This window comes from Myxocyprinus asiaticus, chromosome 33, assembly GCF_019703515.2.
Source record: "Myxocyprinus asiaticus isolate MX2 ecotype Aquarium Trade chromosome 33, UBuf_Myxa_2, whole genome shotgun sequence".
NCBI lineage: Eukaryota > Metazoa > Chordata > Actinopteri > Cypriniformes > Catostomidae > Myxocyprinus > Myxocyprinus asiaticus.
Window position 1 is genome coordinate 7086419 of NC_059376.1, and position 20986 is coordinate 7107404.

A 20986-nucleotide genomic window follows, 5' to 3' on the forward strand; every position below is an offset into this window, starting at 1 on the left:
TGAAGCTCAAGTTAAACCTTTAGATAAAGTGTAGCTGTATTCTACAAATGCTCAGTGAAGTTCTACAAAAGAGTGCCAACTCAATGCACCACAAATTCAGCCTGCGTTTCTTTCCTTGATACAGAGGTCTTTTCAAATTGATCTGATCCTTATTGCTGAGTACACGGCAGGATACTCAGAATCGATAGGGGTTAAGCCCGACCGCTTTTGTTTACATGAACAGCAGACGCCACAAAAAAATTTAATGCTTTTGTAAATGTATCCCATGTTGTTAAAAAGCAGCCTAACAGCATTTCCCATGTGGTACCTCATCAAACCCCCTCCTTTAGTGGGTCTGAAAGGGTTGCTATGGAAACCAGATTCATGGTTAAAGCGTTGAGAAACCTGAATGGAAATTTGAAAGCAAAAAACATATTCAGGTGATGTTACTAGTCATGTAGTCTTGTGTAGCCAGGCCTTTCACTAAACATCATAAAGTCTGGTCTACATTGCAGCATATTCTGCCCACTTAGACAGGAGGAGGCCACATGAGTGCCATATAAAGTGACCAACTACAGTATGTTTTGTTTTTACATGTCATATAGGGACAGGGTTATGTGAGATGATACCACGATTGCAAAGAAAACATCTAAATAGCAAAAATGTGTGTTGACTTTGGAATCACAATTTATATCCATTCAAAAGCAATAACAACTGATTATTACACAGACATAACTCAGTAACTAATTGAAATATACAATCCTGCTTGTGGAAAACTACCTGCTACCTGGCAGACTTTGGCAAATCCAGTGATTACTTCATTCTCAAAAGTATTTGTTGTATCAACCCAGTTTCTTGTAAAATCAGTTTTCAATTTTTGTTTCGTAAAGTCAGCCAATCAGATTAAAGCTTGCCAGATCGAGAAAGTGCTTTCCAGTTCTGCATGCATTGTGCATCAGATAGGTTAGAAAGTGGTCCGTGGGCAGGAGCAGTCATTTTACTTGCTGACCATCTTGAATTCTGACATATTCTAGATTGTACGAGAATGCTTTTGGCGACAATCTGAGTTAACGTCACTGAACAGGTCAAAAGAAGCTGCAACGATTGGTGCCATTTAAGCCCGTTCAAAGAGTTGAGCCTCTAATTCTGTCACATTGCAGGTCAGAGGGGCTTGTCTACAGGATGTGTGTCAGAGAGGTAAACCTCTCATGCTCCATCCATCAGGGAATTACAGCTTAGAGGGATTACCCATATGTCACTCCTAGTACAAACAGGTGCCAATCCAACATGTCACACAAAGAAATCAGGTTTCTTGATGTCTGCGTCTACGAAGCCAAATGTCACTGTGGTATGTTGTAAACAACCCAGAAAGACAAAGTTCTGGAGAGCAAGTAAACACCTAATATCGTATGAGAGCAGTGGAATTCAGTTGCTTATTTACATTATTTCTGCTCTAGCAACATGTGATTTAAAGTTTTGCAATCTATACTGATATTCTGCAAACACTTCCAAACAACTGTTCTGTTGACCCAGTACAGTAGATTTACAGCACACCTCCCTTTTGATTATAAACATTGGTATAGGCTTGCTTTTTAAACTGAACACAAGCTTTTGTGCTATCATGTCATCTGGAAAGAGAACCACCTATATTTTATTGATGGTACAATTTGTATTTTTTAGTTACATATAGAGTAAATCTTTCATTTTGAGTGAACAAAGCTTACACTCCAAATACTTATACACTGTATCTGTTTGAAACTAATACAGAATCATGGTTTATATTCTAAAAATTTTTTATTTCAGAATAAAAATATCCGCACAGGCACGGCAGACAAAAAATAAGCAAATAATTCCATAGACTTTGTTTGATCATACAAATCTAGGGATCAGGATATCACTGAGACTTGGGGATGGTCTCTTTTGACTTGGGCCAGTAAGCAACCATCTGGCAACCATTTAGTAATGTCCTAGCATGACTATGCCCTAGCAGACACCAAAAACTGAAAACCCTGACATTGCATATGCTCCAAAAAATATTTTATCCTATTTTAAAATTTACATGTTTCAATTTCATAAAAAAGTTACATCAAATTGAAGTGCGTAATCTTTAATAAAATGAAGAAGAAACAAAAAAAACTAAAAAATTTTTATGTTTTAATAATTTAATTTGGTTAAACATGACACAATTGTTAAAAATATGCTATCGTATTTTTTTATTGTAAATATAAAAAAGTATAATACAAATATTGTGTTTTTTTTGTTGTTTTTTTTTACTTATTTAATAATTCATGGTTATGGAGACTCCAAAGGCATTTTGACCAAATACAAGATTAATATTAGTTTTGCACTGTTTTTAACTCTTAAACTGTTCAAAATTGACCCGAATATTACAAGAGTGTTAAGTAGCTATGAGTAACACAAGTTATAAAGTATTTTACTCATAAAATAATGAGCTGATGTCACTCCATGAGCTAGTTTGTGATTACTGAATATGGATTTTTAGGAATCATTTGATATATTGTAGATTGCACTCACAAAGAGCAATTTCTAGCCATTTAAATATTTCTAACATAACTAGAAATAGTTGTATTCACTATAGAAATTTCCAAGACTTTTAAGATTTTATTAATTTCAAGGCCTGGAAATGACCATTTTAAAATTCCCTGATACTTCCAGGTTTTCTATGGCTGTGGAAACCCTGACAAGTGGTTGCTAGGGCATTGCTACGTGGTTGCTCGGGATCGGCATTTTTTTCGCCTGTTCGCCACAAGTCTGAACACGAAAAAGAACAGCATTGAAAAGGATAAACTCAAAAAAAGAAAAAGAAAAGTAATACCACACCTATTTAACAAGCGCAATTATTACATCATTCATGTCCACACCGAAGTGTCGTAACAAGCAATCTGTCTGTCAACAATGAATGCAAAACTGCTGCGTGACGTGACACAATATGTCAGAACATATTTGATGTTTAATTAACAGCTATGAGGAACAGAATTTTAGACTAATGATGGGTGGTGCTGCCCATCGCAATGCTGTAATAATAGAAATCAAGTGGTCGACAAAATATCGCTCGTTGAGGACAAAGGACAAAAACGAATTAACATGGAAAACACATTATCATTTGTCGCGTCTGGTTAGGACATGGTGTCATACTCATGGATAGGCATGAGCAATAGTAATTGTGATGTGTCACTATGCAAACACTAATAACGGACACATCTTTTGATTATTTTAGCAATAAAAAAGATACTCATTCCTGACTCTCAAGCAGTAACTCTGAATCCAGGAGCGCTATCTACATGGCTTAAGTGTACAGAGAGTAACCACTGAACCAGGGTTAATAAAACCCATCCCAAAAGGACTTGAGTCATACACTAAAGTGAAGCAGCTTCATAAATCAATGCAGTTAGTTATTTGAAATGTGTGTATATATATATATATATATATATATATATATATATATATATATATATATATATATATATATATATATAAAAGGGTAACAAATATCATCTGTCTAAATTTTTCCCAACCTATTTCTCCAGGTCTTACCAAATACACCTAACCTCCATTTGGATCCATACACAGTACTATCTTTAGTCCAGAAGTAATCCGCCAGGAGTCGTGACAGAGTCAGCCTGTGGAGAGCCTTAGAGTAGGCAATGCCCACCACTGGGGTTGGCACTCGAGCTGAAGGGGTCACTGGCTTGGTGGCAGGAGTGGGTTTCACTTCAGGGGCCAGTGTTGGGGGCATCACGGCAGAAGTGACCGAACTGGCCCGTAAGACAGCTGCGCACATCCCTCTGAGTGGTTTCCAAATGACTTGTAGTGTCCTTGCTTTCTTATTCGTGTTTTGCTGCCTGTCTTTATATCCTCACATTCACACTTTCAAATAAATGTCTACATTGGCCTCCATCCAACAATGAAATCTGATGGCAAGAAAAGAAAAATGGTACGTCCAAAGTTGCAGATTTGATGCAGGCATCAGAAGTGTTTTAGCTCATCTTCAGTCCTCTTTCTGTTGGCATGCTTTGAGAGATGCTGTACAAGTAAAGATGCTAACTTATTTACTGTGCAACACCTGTCAAGCAGACACTTAAATCCCCTCAGAACTGTAATCCAGGTCTAGGGGATTAAGATTAAGTTTACTGCACGCAGAATGTGAGAGAGAGAGGGAGAGAGAGAGTTCATTTCATTTATCTGCAATTACTATAATAATAATAATTTAAAAAAAAACATCAATGTGATTGTTTCCCAACCACAGAACTGTGACAGTTACCAAAGCTGTGACATACATAATGAAATTGTGACTGCCTAGAACAGTTCTCATCTTTTTTACTCCAAGGACCCCCACCCCACCCACTTGAACCTTTGCTCACCAGAAGCTGGACTCATAGTCCGAAGTGACATATTTACATAATTTACACGTAATTGATGTCGGCCGGTAAAAAACACTCTGCACACCAAAACACATATGCTTACACAAACAGATGAAAACATCAGTCATAGAGACAAAGAAGCATTTTAAATCAGCCAAATCAGAACATTTTGCATTTTACTAAGTACTTTATGCAGCCAGTTTAAATATTCTGTCCCATCATAACATTACTGTTCAAACAAACTCCAGACCGCTGTCAAACGCAACTCCTCACATGCCCACAAAATTAAGTTTCATTTCACTCATAGTAAAAACTTTCAGTCAGTGAACCGGATAATAAATGCACAGCAAAGAGGGCTGCAAATATCAGAAATATACATAGATAGGCAGTCACTAACTTTAGTGAATGAATAGAATACAACCAGCATATTGTTTTGCTCACAGACTAAAAACTGTTTATTTGTATACAGCTTATGCTTACACTTACGCATTTGGCATAAATTTGGCTTTTGTCCAAAGCGACTTAAAGTGCATTCAAGGTATACATTTTATCAGTTTGTGAGTTCCCTGGGGATCGAACCCATGATCTTGGCGTTGCTATTGCCATGCTCTACAGGAGTTTAACTACAGGAACTCCAACAGAGGTCCGACAGGGGCTGTTTATGTTATAAACAGATGTGGCTTATTTGTTGTGTTTCTTCATGAAACATAAATAGAATATGAAAAAATGTTACACATGATTACTTTATTAGCAAATACCCCTGATTAAAACAAGCTGTGTAGATCCTGAGGTTATCTTCACAGAGGGCGTCTGGCATGTTGAGTGGCAGGAGGAGAAAGATATATCTGCAGGCCGAGCTCCAAACCACCAGCAAAGATGTACAGAGCCCCTAACCTAACCCTTTCCCTAACCCTAACCATGTATGGAGGTGTCGCTCCTTTTTGGAGCTGTCCCACCCACCTTCTGGAGTAACCCTGCCCCCTTCTGGAGAATATGCCCCCATTTGGAGATCTCCTGGCTGCAGCTATAGAAGGGTTTAGCTGCACACAGAGCTCCAAATTGCAAATATATAGGGAGCCCATTCCTTAATCCTTTCCCAACCCTAATCGTCTGTGGAGGCGTCTCCCCCTTTTGGAGTTGGCACAACCCCCTTTTGGATTAACCCCGCCCTCTTCTGGAGAAACCACGGCCTATTTTCGAGATTCCGCACCCATTTGGAGATCTCCGGCCTGCAGCTATACCTACTTGAGCTATAGACCTTATTTACAGTAGAGGCATCTTTGTTGTAAAAAGCTCCTAGATCACATCTGATTTTCCACAACTCTTGTTGTCAACCTCTGTAATTGCGACTTAAACACGGATATAACTTATCTGAGTTTTTTTTTCTCTCTCTCAACAACACGAATTTGACCAGGTGCAACTTATATTCATGTGCAACTTTATTTCCAGAAAGTATGGTAAGTGCTTTTTATAAAATTATAATCTTCACATTTCTGCCTTTAAATCCTTCAAATATTAGCCCCTTTCACGTCCATTGTAGGTGCCTCACTGTAACCTCGATTTTTGCTTTTTTTAAAGAGAAGGAGGGACAAGTCAAAATTATTTTTGTGGAATTCAGCATTATGCCACAAATGAACAAGACATTTTGTGGCACACTTGGAATTTTGCTGAGGTCCCTAGTGGGCCCCGGTCTCCTGATTGAGGGCCACTGGTCTACAAAACACGTGACAAGATCACACCAACTTTTAGCATCACTATTACTGTTGCTCATATTTAGGGTTATAGATTTAAACAAACCCCTAACCCTAAGTATTTAACTTTGCCACATAACTCTGTAACTGTACTGTTTGTGCTACGGACATGAATGATACGTCAAACAATGTGGCTCATTGAAAAGAGCTGTTACTTTTTTTCACTTTTACACAAATCACAAGTAAAACGGCAAATTATCAGTTCATAAACACAAAATTTTCCCTCTGTTCCTCACACAATGCTATCTTATGACATCAAAACACTTGCTAGTGTGCATGACTTGTAAAGCAATACATTTTAACATTTGAATTATGTTACCAACAACATTTACAGGTACAAGCTTATTCAAGCATGGTAAAGTTTCTGATTGCATTGCACTTGCAACGTGAAGGACTGGAGAAAGAATCCTGAAGAACCATATATGAGTCAACAGGTGTGCAGAAAATTAAATAGAAGCACCACAAAATTATGTGGTTGCTTCAGCAAATGCAATTTTCAGGTCAAATTAGCCTTTTAGGTTTCTGTAAGTAATGACATGCCAACTCAGGAGCTTGAGATGAACCCAGATGCAGGAGTTTATTACACTGGACACAGGAAAAGCAGGTAGGCAAAGTGAGGTAAGTATTCAGGTCAGGTACAAAGTCTTTGAACAAAGTTTTTGATCATACAGTGAACCAAGGCAGAAGGCACAGATCCATAAATGGTTAATTCCAAATCAGCACGTGCCCAAACATGTAACAAACTTCATACAGGGTCACAGGTGAGTCACTTTCATAAACAGAGGAGCAGGTTTGTATATCAAGACATAGAGTATTTCCAGAGTTCTCAAAGTCACGTTTCCAGTACATTCAGAGAGGTTTGTTGTCTAGTCTTGCACGTCAGGAGCAGATTGTTGACAAACAGTTGAGGTTAACACAGGTGAGTAGGTATGCTGTATTCTCAGAATTCTCAGAGTCACTTATCTAGTATATCCAGAACAGATCGTTGACAATCAGGTAAGTAGTAAACAGACAAGCAGTTTTCCACTGTGGCAGAGCAAGAGGGAAATCCAAGGTACCTTTCAACAAGGCAAGATGCTGACTGAGTGTAAGAGCATCACTTAAGTGCAAGTCTTAATGAGGTGATGATAAGCTGCAGGTGTGGGTGATTAAAACTCGGGCGAGTGAGAGTGGGCAACTGATGGTGAGGGAGAGCCCGGTGCGCTCCTGACAGAACCCCCCCCCCTTAAAGGGCGACTCCTGGCGCCCAAAGATGGGGGAGGGCAGGAGGACACAGATGATGGGGGGGATCCAGGAGGATGATCAGGAGGGATTGGCAGACAGTCTGTGGATGATCAGGAGACCAGGGAGGTGACCATTGGGCAAGGACTGGGTCAGGGGGCTTGGGAGACAGCCATAGAGCAGGGACTGGATCAGGAAGCCTAGGAGGTAGCCACAGAGCAGGGACAGGGTCAGGAGGTCTGGGAGGTGGCCACAGAGCAGGGATGGGGTCAGGCTGTTTGGCTGCAGGAAGTGGAACTACAGGGGGTGAGGGTGGAGCCATGGAAGACTCAGAGGGCTGTGGAAGGCCGGGTCGTGAGAGGCCCGAGGGGTGAAGCCATGGAAGGTGGAGTCTGGGAAAGCTCAAGGGATGAGGCCGTGGGAGGCTCGAGGGATGAGGCCATGGGAGGCCCACGGCTAGGAGCCGTTAGTGACTGGGAACTGACCTCCATGGTCGTGAGCACTGGCGGCAACTGGGGAATGACCTCTGTGTTCGTGAGCACTGGCGGTGACTGGGGAAGACCTCCATGGTCGTGAGCGCTGGCGGCGACTGGGGAACGATCTCCGGGTTCATGAGCGCTGGCGGCGACTGGGGAACGACCTCCGGGGTCGTGAGCACTGGCGGCGACTGGGGAATGACCTCTGTGGTCGTGAGCGCTGGCAGGGACTGGGAAACGACCTCCGTGGTCGGGAACACTGGCAGGGACTCTGGAATGATCTCCGTGGTCATAAACATGAGCAGAGACTGGAAAATGACCTCCGTGGTTGTCAACATGGGCAGAGACTAGGAAATGACCTGTGGGGTCATGAACATAGGCAGAGACTGGGAAATGACCTCTGTGGTCCGGTACACTGGCAGGGACTCTGGAATGACCTCTGGGTTCATAAACATGGACAGAGACTTGGGAACGACCTCCGTGGTCGTGAACATGGGCAGAGACTTGGGAATGACCTCCGTGGTCGTGAACATGGGCAGAGACTGGGAAATGACCTCCGTGGTCGGAAACATGGGCAGAGACTGGGAAACGACCTCTGTGGTCGTGAACACTGGCAGGGACTCTGGAAAAACCTCCTTGGTTGTAAACATGGACAGAGACTTGGGAATGACCTCCATGGTTGTGAACATGGGCAGAGACTGAGAAACGACCTCAATGGTCGGGAACGCTGGCAGGGACTCTGGAATGACCTCTGGGGTCATAAACATGGACAGAGACTTGGGAACAACTCCTGTGGTCATAAACATGGACAGAGATTTGGGAATGACATCCGTGGTCATGAGCGTGGGCAGAGACTGGGAAGCAGGAGCCCCTCTTCTCCTCTTCTTCCAGACAACTGGGAGCATTGTTACAGGAAAGGTTGAGGATACTGGCATTGGCTCTGGGATGGTCAAGTCTCCTGGCATTTGCTCTGGGATGGTAGAGGCCACTGGCATTGGCTCTGGGATGGTCGAGGCTACTGGCACTGGCTCTGGCTCTGTGACAGTAACCGTGGCTGGCTTGGGCTCTGGCTCGTTAACCGTGGCAGGCATAGGCACTGGCTCGTTAACTGTGGCAGGCATGGGCACTGGCTTGTTAACCGTGGCAGGCATGGGCACTGTCTCGTTAACCGTGGCAGGCATGGGCACTGATAATTGGTGAGGAAGGGTCTTCATGGCTCTACGTACCGATATCAATGGGGGATCATTCAACTTTGAAGTGAGAGCAGTAATAAATGGGATAAACTCCTTGGTCCCCGAAGCAGGCGGCGGCGGTGGCACAGGGTTCCAGCCATAACCCACAGGGTACCGGGGGAATGTATGGAGAGAGACAGGGGCCGTGGGAGGCTTGGAGGCAGAGGTCGTGGGAAACTTGGAGGCAGGGGCTGTGACAGGCTTGGAGGCAGGGGCCGTGGAAAGCTTGGAGGCAGGGGCCGTGGAAGGCTTGGAGACAGGGGCCGTGGAAGGCTAGGAGACAGGGGCTGTGGAAGGCTTGGAACAAGAATGTGGCATGGGGTTCCCGCCATAAACCACAATGTGAGGGGAGAAAACTGGGAGAGAAGTCACCTTCTCTGTCATATATATCAATGCAGGCGAGGGGTAATGGAGGTCCAGCATGGCTAGGACATAGTTCGCAAAGGAAAGATTCTCTACTTGCGGAAGGGCAGTGGGATGATGAAAGTTCAAGCCCATTCTGTAAATGGCACAGAGGTAGGGGTCCAAGATAGTGGTGGCAAAGATGAGTTGACAGAACTTGAAGGTGTATTCAGGGAGAGGAAGGTCTTGTCTGAATAAATCTATAAATAAACCAGGGAGCTACATGACTTTGAAAGTGGTGGGTGCTAAATCTGTTTGTCGGTCAGTTCTCCTGTAATGTGTTGTATGGATGAGGTGAGAGAGTGGGATCAAATTTGCAAGGTCAGGAGTGTGGAGGAAGGTCGCTCAGAGCTGACGCACCAGTTCCATGAATGGATCATCATCCATGCTGGCGGTAACCCCCGCTGGGTTCGTTTTCCTTTCGGTCTAGCCTTTCTGTAATGACACGCCAACTCAGGAGCTTGAGATGAACCCAGATGCGGGAGTTTATTACACTGGACACAGGAAAAGCAGGTAAGCAAAGTGAGGTAAGTATTCAGTTCAGGTACAAAGTCTTTGAACACAGTCTTTGATCATACAGTGAACCAAGGCAGAAGGCACAGATCCATAAATGGTTAATTCCAAATCAACACATGCCCAAACAGGTAACTTAAACTTCAGACAGGGTCACAGGTGAGTCACTTTCATAAACAGAGGAGCAGGTTTGTATATCAAGACATAAAGTATTTCCAGAGTTCTCAAAGTCACGTTTCCAGTACATTCAGAGAGGTTCATTGTCTAACAGGCAATTTTCAAACAGGTGAGTATATATGCAGTAAACTCAGGTTTCACAAAGTCACTTATCTTGCACATCAGGAGCAGATCGTTGACAAACAGGTGAGGTTAACACAGGTGAGTAGGTATGCCGTGTTCTCAGAATTCTCAGAGTCACTTATCTAGTATATCCAGAACAGATCATTGACAATCAGGTAAGTAGTAAACAGACAAGCAGTTTTCCACTGTGGCAGAGCAAGAGGGAAGTCCAAGGTACCTTTCAACAAGGCTAGACGCTGACTGAGTGTAAGAGTGAGACTTAAGTGCATGTCGTAACGAGGTGATGATAAGCTGCAGGTGTGGGTGATTAAAACTCAGGCGAGTGAAAGCGGGCGACTGACGGTGAGGGAGAGCCCGGTGCGCTCGTGACACTATTAGGTTTAAGGTTTAGGTTAGGGAGGTCAGTTTTGTTGATTTAAACTCGATAGAGCATTAACCTTAAAAATCTCATCTGTTTCAGAGAAAATTTAACTCGCTTTTAGCACCACACACTGGACACCTTGTAACTGCTGCGATACATAATTAACCATGTAATGTAGGGCTGGGAAATATACAAGAAATATGTTCACAATATTTTTTATAAAAATGTGATATTTCTGTGGTCAGATAGAGGCATTAACACTTTAGAGAATATTTATGATGAGACAGGGTTAAGGACATTCCAGGATCTGCAGTCTTGTTATAATCTGACGGGATTCTCGTGGTTCTTGTATTTACAGTTGAGATCTTCACTTAAGGCTTATGAAGTTCCTTGGGACAGACATCTCACCCCACGGCTCATTGGTTTGAATCCATGAAGGGGAAAATAGCCAAGGTCTCTATTATTTATGGTAGTCTTGTCATGGAGAAATGTGGAACTCTTGGTATTACTCGAATTTGGGACAGAGAGCTTGAAGCGCAGGATTGCAGTTTTGACTGGGAAACAATATGGCAAAATGTTTCAATCTCGTCTAAAAACCCTGCCCACCAGCTGATAAACTGCAAAGTAATCCACAGAATATATTATACACTCTTGAAACGTTTTAGAATGAAACTCATTTCCTCCCCTGCGTGTGACAAATGTAGCTCTGGGGCAATTGGTAGCTTTTTCCATTTATTCTGGGAATGTACCCCGATCTTCAACTTCTGGGTTAAAGTCTCTGCTGTTCTATCACAACTTTTGGAACTGACACTTGATCCTGAGCCATGTCTTTTCCTTCTTAATGATGACTCCTCTGTAACCCTGACTTTAAATCAAAAATTGACTTTCTTCTCAGGGTTAACAGCTGCAAAGAAAACTATCATTAGTTCTTGGTTTCCTCCTAATTCTTTGTCAAAACAGCAATGGTTGTCCTATTTTATAGATATTGTTCGTTTGGAGCGATCCACTGCTTTAATTAATAGAGCAAAGATTACAACTATTCTGCACTAGAACCAAACTCATGACAGCTTGATTTCCATTCTTAAAACTTAAGTGATCTAAAGGTATAGGATAGGAGAGTAGCTGTAAATTAAGGCAAACGGGACTGCAGGTTCTCTTGTTTGTTTGATCTGTTTCTTTTTTCTCCTCCTCCTTTTATTTTGATAGACACCTTAATTACCTTTATTTCAACAGACACTTTCTTCCTGTAAATCATTTATAGCTTACATTATGTATATAGTTCTTTTACTTTATTTATTCTTCTTTATGTATGTGTATCTGTTTCTCTTGTGTATATCTGTTTTATATTTGTTATCAGTTATGTCCTCCACACTGAATTAAGTCAGTGAAAATTTGTTAATGTTGTTAATGCTGGTAACTTTGTTCATAAGAAAAGCACAAATTGGTCAAAAAAAAAAAAAAAAAATGATATTTCCAAAGATACAAAGATATTTCTAAATTCAAGTTGCACTTCAAACGATACGAAAAATCAATTAAAATAACGAAGTGGTCAACAAATTTTTATTTAACCACCTCATTTGCCATCAGGCAAGTATCCGTCTACAACAACAGGTAGAAAATTACTTTTACAAATTAAAATCTAAAGAAAATTATAAATGTATACATAATAATAATGATAATTTAAATACATTTTATGTTTAAGGTGTTTTGTATTATTTTTTATTTGTGAACCTGCAGAGTGGCGTTCGCAATGCATGTGGAAATAAAGCGAACTTAACTCCGAGCACCTCCTGAGAATATCTTAGGTCATTTGCAGCATTCTCATAGACAACAGTATTCTTGCAAACTGTTTTCAGATGACTGAAATAGAAAAGAAAGAGTGAAAAGTCTTTAAATGCGTGCGTTCCATGAGACATGCTTGCGCTGAACGCCTCTGAACAAACAGTGAATAAGACACGTGCATTGATGACTGTCAACTGTTTTTAAAAATATAATAAAGTTTGTTTCTTCAAGCGTGTGTCTTTGTGTCTAACAGCATTTCTTGTCATGTGTCACTCGAGGCGTCTTGCAGGTCTCCCGCCACAGTGGCAGGTAGATGAGCAAAATTACCCACCACTGCACAAGAAATAGGCAACCTGCATTTGGCAGGTCACGACTCACAGGTGCTAATTTCAAACCCTGGGCTACTATTTAATATATCTGGCATCTTCCCAGCTCCATGGTTTTGTCATTTCCCGATATTGTCGAACATTTTCTGTCAATGAGCGTCGATATCAGCACTGGGATGTTTGTCAGATATCGTTGATATCTGATTACATTGTCCTATGGTCCAGCCCTAATGTAATGTCATTTTTTAAAAATGTTGCCACAGCCTTTTTCTAACATTTTCTTAAACCAATGTAGTGGTCACACACACACACAAACACACACACACACACACACACACACACACACACACACACATATATATATATATACGTATATACAGTTGAAGTCAGAAGTTTACATACACCTTAGCCAAATACATTTAAACTCAGTTTTTCACAATTCCTGACATTTAATCATAGAAATCATTAACTGTCTTAGGTCAGTTAGGATCACTTCTTTATTTTAAGAATGTGAAATGTCAGAATAATAGTAGCGAGAATGATTTATTTCAACTTTTATTTCTTTCATCACATTCCCAGTGGGTCAGAAGTTTACATACACTTTGTTAGTATTTAGTAGCATTGCCTTTAAATTGTTTAACTTGGGTCAAACGTTATGGGTAGCCTTCCACAAGCTTCTCACAATAAGTTGCTGGAATTTTGGCCCATTCCTCCAGACAGAACTGGTGTAACTGAGTCAGGTTTGTAGGACTCCTTGCTCGCACACGCTTTTTCAGTCCTGCCCACAAATTTTCTATCGGATTGAGGTCATGGCTTTGTGATGGTCACTCCAATACCTTGACTTTGTTGTCCTTAAGCCATTTTGTCACAACTTTGGAGGTATGCTTGGGGTCATTGTCCATTTGGAAGACCCATTTGCAAACAAGCTTTAACTTCCTGGCTGATGTCTTGAGGTGTTGCTTCAATATATCTCCATCATTTTCCTTCCTCATGATGCCATTTATTTTGTGAAGTGCACCAGTCCCTCCTGCAACAAAGTACCCCCACAATATGATGCTGCCACCCCATGCTTCACAGTTGAGATGGTGTTCTTCGGCTTGCAAGCCTCACCCTTTTTCCTCCAAACATAACAATGGTCATTATTGCCAAACAGTTTCATTTTTGTTTCATCAGACCAGAGGACATTTCTACAAAAAGTAAGATCTTTGTGCACTTGCTGGCTTGTTTATGGCAGTTTTCAGAATGTATTTTTAACATATGTATTTTGTCTTACTGTACTGGCAGAGTTTTTATAGACAAAACAAGTGAAAAAATCTACCAGTGCTGAAGAAGTAATCCAAAGTATTTAGAATACGTTACTGACCTTGAGTAATCTAACGGAATACATTACAAATTATATTTTACAGCATGTATTCTGTAATCTGTAGTGGAATACATTTCAAAAGTAACCCTCCCAATCCTGTAAGTATCAGGGCTTGTAATTTGATGTTTGCTGGCTCCATCTCTTCAGGGAGCAAGATAATAGCCATCATCATTGTCCCATTGATCGAGACACCTAACCCCAGGTTACTGCAGGGGGATTGTGCATGTAATAGATTCATGGTGCTGTTCTATGGTGACATACTGTAGCGTGAAAGTCAAGGCAACACATTCTATTGGCCCTGGTCATGAGGCGATAAATATAATTTATACATAGCATTTCTATTATTAAGCTGTGAGATGGGTGGGGCTTAAGGGCTTGAAGTGTAACCCCAAGGTCAGATGATGCCAAACTGTAAAGGTGACAACATGACCACTCTCAAAGGAGCAGCATGCTCCTCCTGAGGTACAGCTGGCAATCTGTGCTCTCAAGAAAGCCTAGACTCAGGATTCAGGGGTTCTGTAAAGCAGAAAGCTCTTAAAGGAACTGTTCTCTTGGAAGCTTACCTTCAACAGATGGCGCATATGGCCGTCTGGTGAAACATTCAATGTTGTTTGCCCACACACACTGCAGCTAGTGCCATGCCGCCTGCACCTAATGCATGATTCAAAGCGCAGGATCCCAGACTGTACACACTGTCCAAAATGAACATGATGAAAACGTGGAAAAGAAACCATTTGGCTTAAGCACGGAGCACTGTGCAATCTTTTCTGTACTTTATGATTGTTGCTTGTCAGATACATTGCTTGCTTTTTATGATTTGAACACTGTGAGATCTTAGGACTTGAGTTATGATTGACAACACTGAATAGGCAATCAATTATATCACATTCTTACAATAATGAGTGCTTTTACATGCACAGCAACATGCTGATATCTATCACAAATCTATTTATAAAAACAAATTACAACTCAAAAAACCCATGCTTACATGAGGTTTGAAATATTCAGATAATTCTCTGGTTTTTATGTCAAAACATAAACAGTCATAAACATAACACTTGCGCAAACTGGATACACCGGTAAGAATGGCGGTAAAGCTGTTTCTGTGGGTACACAGCCAAAATCCTAGTGTATTGAGAGAAAATGCCTTCATTTCTGAAATAATTATACATTTCATAAATAGATGAAAAGCAATGTAATTCATGTATTTGAAAGTATTAACTAAATTGTTGTAGCATTAAAACAAGTTCATCAAAGTGTGAAAATGTTGAGATTTAAATACATATGATTTATTATACATGTTGTCTGCCAAGCAGAGTGAAACTAAATCAGGCATATACTGTATGTTTGCTCTAGAGTCGCTTAAATAATAATAAATAAATATATTTGCATACTTTGACAAGCCATGCTGAAACAAAATCATCTAATTATTGAATAACTCTGAAAGGCCTTTAATAGAACAAATATTGATTCACTCACTTACCAAATATATAAAGTTCAAGCTCCTGGAAAAAAACACAGGGTTTGTAAGTTGTAAACAGTGTCTTTCTGTTGCATTTACACTTGTAACTTCATGAAAGATATAAAAATAGCAGATATTCCCAATTAAAATGAGCCCAAATACAATGTGATATAATGCATATATCTTAGAAATGCAACTATACATCAGATATTCTTTTTATCATCCTGGGAGATGGTCTCTGGTTACAAAGGGGACCAATCAAAGCTTTGATTATAGTCTGTGTTGACGTGACGCGTGGTTAAATTTTTGGAGAGGTGCACGTCAGGCCTAGCCGTAGGTTCAACGTAGAAGTATAAATCGGCCTTTAGGTGAGTAACTGATGCCTCAACAAAGTGTTTTATCAGTCTTGTGCAGCCACAGAGAATTATGGCAAATGTTGTTTTATTGCACACCACTTATATTTATTTGTAGCAATTGTTACAACTGAAGTGTACCCCACACTTCTAAAAACTTCTTAGTTTTATCCCCCTCTTTTGGGAAAATTATACATTATAATATTTTCACCTGCAGTGCAAATAAATCGTAGCTGATCACCTAAAGTGTCTGCTTTAATACCCAGCAACCAGTTGCTTCAGTGGTAAACAGTACCATGGCCAGTGCCAACTGCTTTTTTGACTGAGGACTACTTGGCAAACAAAGTCAGGTTAATTGTCATTTTTACACATTACATAGCGAAATGAAACAAGGTTCCTTCAGGGAACTATAGTGCAACATTTAACCTACGTCTAAGCAAGTGAGCTATATCAGCATGGCAGTAAATTACAACAATATAAACTAGGGCTGCAACTAACGATTATTTTGATAATCGATTAATCTTTGATTATTTCTTCAATTAATCGATTAATCTGATAAAAAACCTGAAATTTCCTGTATTTTATTAAAATATTCTTTTTTAAAAAAGACAGAAATGATAAAGGGTGTAAGGATTTGGTTTGATTCACAGTTCTGAATTCAAGATTCTATACTCTCACAAAACGTTGAACAAAGCCTGAATCATTAAAAGCTATGTTTGAATTTATTATTATTATTATTATTATTATTACTTTCAGGGAATATGCAAAACAGTTTGTTTCCTTTACTTGTAAAACTTGACAAAAAGAACTGTTCATTAAAGAATAAAATGATCCATCAGGGTGGAGTGGGACAAAACATCAGCCCAGCAGAGGACAGTAGTGACACCAGAGTAGAAATATTCATAATTTGGTTCAGATGAAAAATACATAATTATTTTAGATACATGTGCTTGTACTCTGTCACTGATTACATACATTTTACATACAAGTATTTTAAATTAATATAATGGTTTTAAAATAGTATTGTCATTGTTGATTACATGTTACACTTTTCTTTTAAAAAATATTATAAACCATAGATATCCCTTTAAAATATCTTTAACATTAGCAAACATTATTACATTATCTAATGCTTAAAGTAGTATTAAACTGCAGTGCTGCTCATATCCACCATTAAAAGTTGCTGCTCTGAAAAACCTTGAAGCATGGTTGCCTGCTATGAGACACCATGTTTACTTCATCTACTGTATTACTTGACAGTGGATATACAGTATAATAATATAATATAAGAATGTGATAAATATGCTTACATCATCTAATTAATATTCATGAGTCAAGCTGGAAAGATTTAAATGTTCCCTCCACTTTTCAGGTCATTCCCTTGATTGCACAAGCATATTACCTCATAAACCAACAAAATGGGTGGTATTTTATGGCAAGCCTAACTCCAATTCAACAGTACACAAAATGTGTACAGACTAATTTCATCACATACAAAAAAAACCCCCTGCCAATTAGCATGCCCCCAACTTGCAAAATCAGGGCAATCCAGTGTTCCCTATCGGTCACTCACTCAAGGTTGTGTCGATGTAGTGACACTAGGGGTCACTCTTGGGAGCCCCAAACACCTCTGCTTTTTGAAAAAAGGCCAATGGGATTTGGCTAGTGGAATTTGCATGCCACTCCCCTGGACATACGGGTATATAAGGACCTAGTATGCAACCACTCATTCAGATTTTCTCTTCGGAGCCGAGCGGTTGTGTTCAGCGAGCTGAATTACTCTGCCAATCCATTCACCTCAAAAAGCTGTTGGATTTACGGCGCATTACAGCGGCTTCTCCCCCTCTTGCACTGAAGTGCAGACAACGCCCCTGGGCGCTTCAGCAGCTAAAAGAGTATATTCTATCTACTAAAAGAGTATATTTTCCCTTCTTAAAAGAGTGGCATTAATGGAGAGCGTCTTTTTAAAGATGCCTCTCTGTTTGTGTATTTTCTGGTTGCGGTCGTTACATCTCCGCTTCCGATGGCCACGATCGCGGTCTTGTTTGAGGGCGCTGCCCACGCGGAGACAGCGTTCGTGAACGGGTCATGTTCTCACTGTGAGAGCATGACCACGGCAACGTTGCGGTCACGGTTTTTCCTTCGTTAGAAGGAAAGACCACCCCAGCGGCTCCCTGCCTCGGTCCTTCTACCTACGGGTTTGAGGTCGCATTGGTTAGCACTGGGGGCGATCTGGGGACTCCAATGGGAGCCACTCCGCTGGGTAACTCCCCACAGACTTCCCATTCCCCAGTACGCTCGTTTGCCATGCTGGGATGAGACCGCCGGCTCATCTCAGGGTGAGTTCGCGATCTCGTCTCGGCGCTCGTGAAGTGGATGAGCTCTCGATTGCAGCATCGGAGAGCGGGCTGTCCAGTCTGACGTTGAGGACTCTACTGGGCTCCCACCTTCAGGTGTGGTCACCCAGTCGCAGCCTGACACACAGCTGGCAGCCATGCTTGCTCGGGCGGCTGCGTGTGTCGGGCTAGAGTGGAACCCTCCACCCCCTTATGGTGGGTATCAGGAGCCAGGTATGTGCTTCGATATCCCTGGACTCAGCATGGCCACGGAGCTCGTGCCCCTGGGATGTGGTGCCTCAGGCTCCACCCCACCACGAGGCCCCACCTACCGGTACATCCGACGTGATTATCCCCTTGGTCCCCCTCTCCCGGAGTTTGGACGCGTCGCTTGCACTTTCCAACCCATCGCGATGGCTGACCCGGACCCGGAAATTCTTGGGTGCAGTTCCGAGAATTTCACACACCATTGCACTTGTGTATATGGCTGTGTGACAATAAAGTGATTTGATTTGATTTGATTTGATTTGGTGTCAGAATCAACAGGCAGTTGCTCAGCTACAGCATGTATGTGGGCCCCAGAACAGTGTTTCTCAGTCTTGCTCTCAGGGGCCTCGCAGCACTGCACATTTGAGGAATATCACTAATCTAACACACCAAAATCAGGTGGATCCTCTATTAATGAGCTGAAGAGTTGAGTCTGGTGTGTTAGATGTGCAGTGCTGGAGAGTTTGGTGTATTTTAATTTGGTGTATTTTAACAATTAAGAATTACACACTTCAGCTTTAACATCTGACTCATACAGAAGTTCAGAGAGGTCATTGTTCAGAACTTTTTGTAAAAAAAAAACGTGTCTGATAGAGAACATTTCCTCATGGTCTCAAGATAACAAATTAGGTTTCAGCCAGACCCACTTTCCAAAATGTAAAGAATTTCTATATTTGACTAAAGGGATTTTAAATCTAGTGTCACCCATCAAGTACAGCCTATACAGGATAACAAAATGTGTTATTGGTTTGAATCGCTGAAGCTCAATAGTTACACTGGACATCACATTTTTACCTCAGACAATCTGTCTTAGTCATTCTGAATTGAATATTGGATTCAAGTAATTGATTAGCATATGACAATTGTATATTCAGTATGTTTGAATTAAGAAACAGATGTCCACTGACGTTTAGACCCTAGCAAAAATAGCAGGGTGTGCCTTTGTGCTATTACATAATTAACAGCCAATTATGTCTGAAATAACACAATCATATTCAGATTTACAGTATAACTATATATATATAGTTATACTGTAAATATATATATATATATATACACACTACCAGTCAAAACTTTTGAAACACTTGACTGAAATGTTTCTCACGATCTTAAAAATCTTTTGATCTGAAGGCGGATGCTTAAATGTTTGAAATTAGTTTTGTAGACAAAAATATAATTGTGCCACCATATTAATTTATTTTATTATAAAACAAAAATTTTATTAAAAAAAAATAAAAAAAAATAACGTTTTTGAAATTGATGACTTGAACCAAATAATAAAGAAAAGCAGCCAATAAGTGCCCAACATAGATGGGAACTCCTTCAATACTGTTTAAAAAGCATCCCAGGGTGATACCTCAAGAAGTTATTTGACAAAATGTCAAGAGTACATGTCTGCAAATTCTAGGCAAAGGGTGACTACTTTGAAGATGCTAAAATATAACACAATTTTTATTTATTTTGGATTTTGTTTAGTCACAACATAATTCCCATAGTTCCATTTATGTTATTCCATAGTTTTGATGATTTTACTATTATTCTAAAATGTGAATATATATATATATATATATATATATATATATATATATATATATATATATATATATATATATATATATATATATATATATATATATATGTATACAAGTTGTGCTCAAATGTTTGCATACCCTGGCAGAAATTGTGAAATTTTGGCATTGATTTTGAAAATATGACTGATCATGCAAAAAAAACTGTCTTTTATTAAAGGATAGTGATCATATGAAGCCATTTATGATCACATAGTTGTTTGGCTCCTTTTTAAATCATAATGATAACAGAAATCACCCAAATGGTCCTGATCAAAAGTTTACATACCCTTGAATGTTTGGCCTTGTTACAGACACACAAGGTGACACACACAGGTTTAAGTGGCAATTAAAGGTTAATTTCCCACACCTGTGGCTTTTTAAATTGCAATTAGTGTCTGTTTATAAATAGTCAATGAGTTTGTTAGCTCTCACATGGATGCACTGAGCAGGCTAGATACTGAGCCATGGGGAGCAGAAAAGAACTGTCAAAAGACCTGCGTAACAAGGTAATGGAACTTTATAAAGATGGAAAAGGATATAAAAAGATATCCAAAGCCTTGATAATGCCAGTCAGTACTGTTCAATCACTTATTAAGAAGTGGAAAATTCGGGGATCTCTTAATACAAGCCAAGGTCAGGTAGACCAAGAAAGATTTCAGCCACAACTGCCAGAAGAATTGTTCGGGATACAAAGAAAAACCCACAGGTAACCTCAGGAGAAATACAGGCTGCTCTGGAAAAAGACATTGTGGTTGTTTCAAGGAGCACAAGGCTTCAGGCACTGGCTCTGGGATGGACGAGTCTTCAGGCACTGGCTCTGGGACAGAAGAAGCTTCAGGAACTGGCTCGTTGACTGTGGCAGGCATGTGTGCTGGCTCATTGACCATGCTCATTGACCAGGCTCACTGA

The 20986-nt window shown here is 40.5% G+C and overlaps 1 protein-coding gene across 2 annotated transcripts in view; it reads right to left on the bottom strand.

Moving 5' to 3' along the window:
- LOC127424720 (1-phosphatidylinositol 4,5-bisphosphate phosphodiesterase eta-2-like) overlaps positions 1-20986 on the bottom strand; it is a 253133-nt gene that overhangs the window by 87485 nt on the left and 144662 nt on the right. The window contains exon 1 of one of the 2 annotated variants that reach the window (XM_051670138.1): positions 3535-3781. The exons of the other annotated variant lie outside the window; for it this stretch is intronic. Within the exon in view, the coding sequence (XP_051526098.1) occupies positions 3535-3781 (247 nt within the window). Of the gene's footprint in view, positions 1-3534; positions 3782-20986 lie in introns of those variants that run through there. 2 annotated transcript variants of the gene reach the window in all.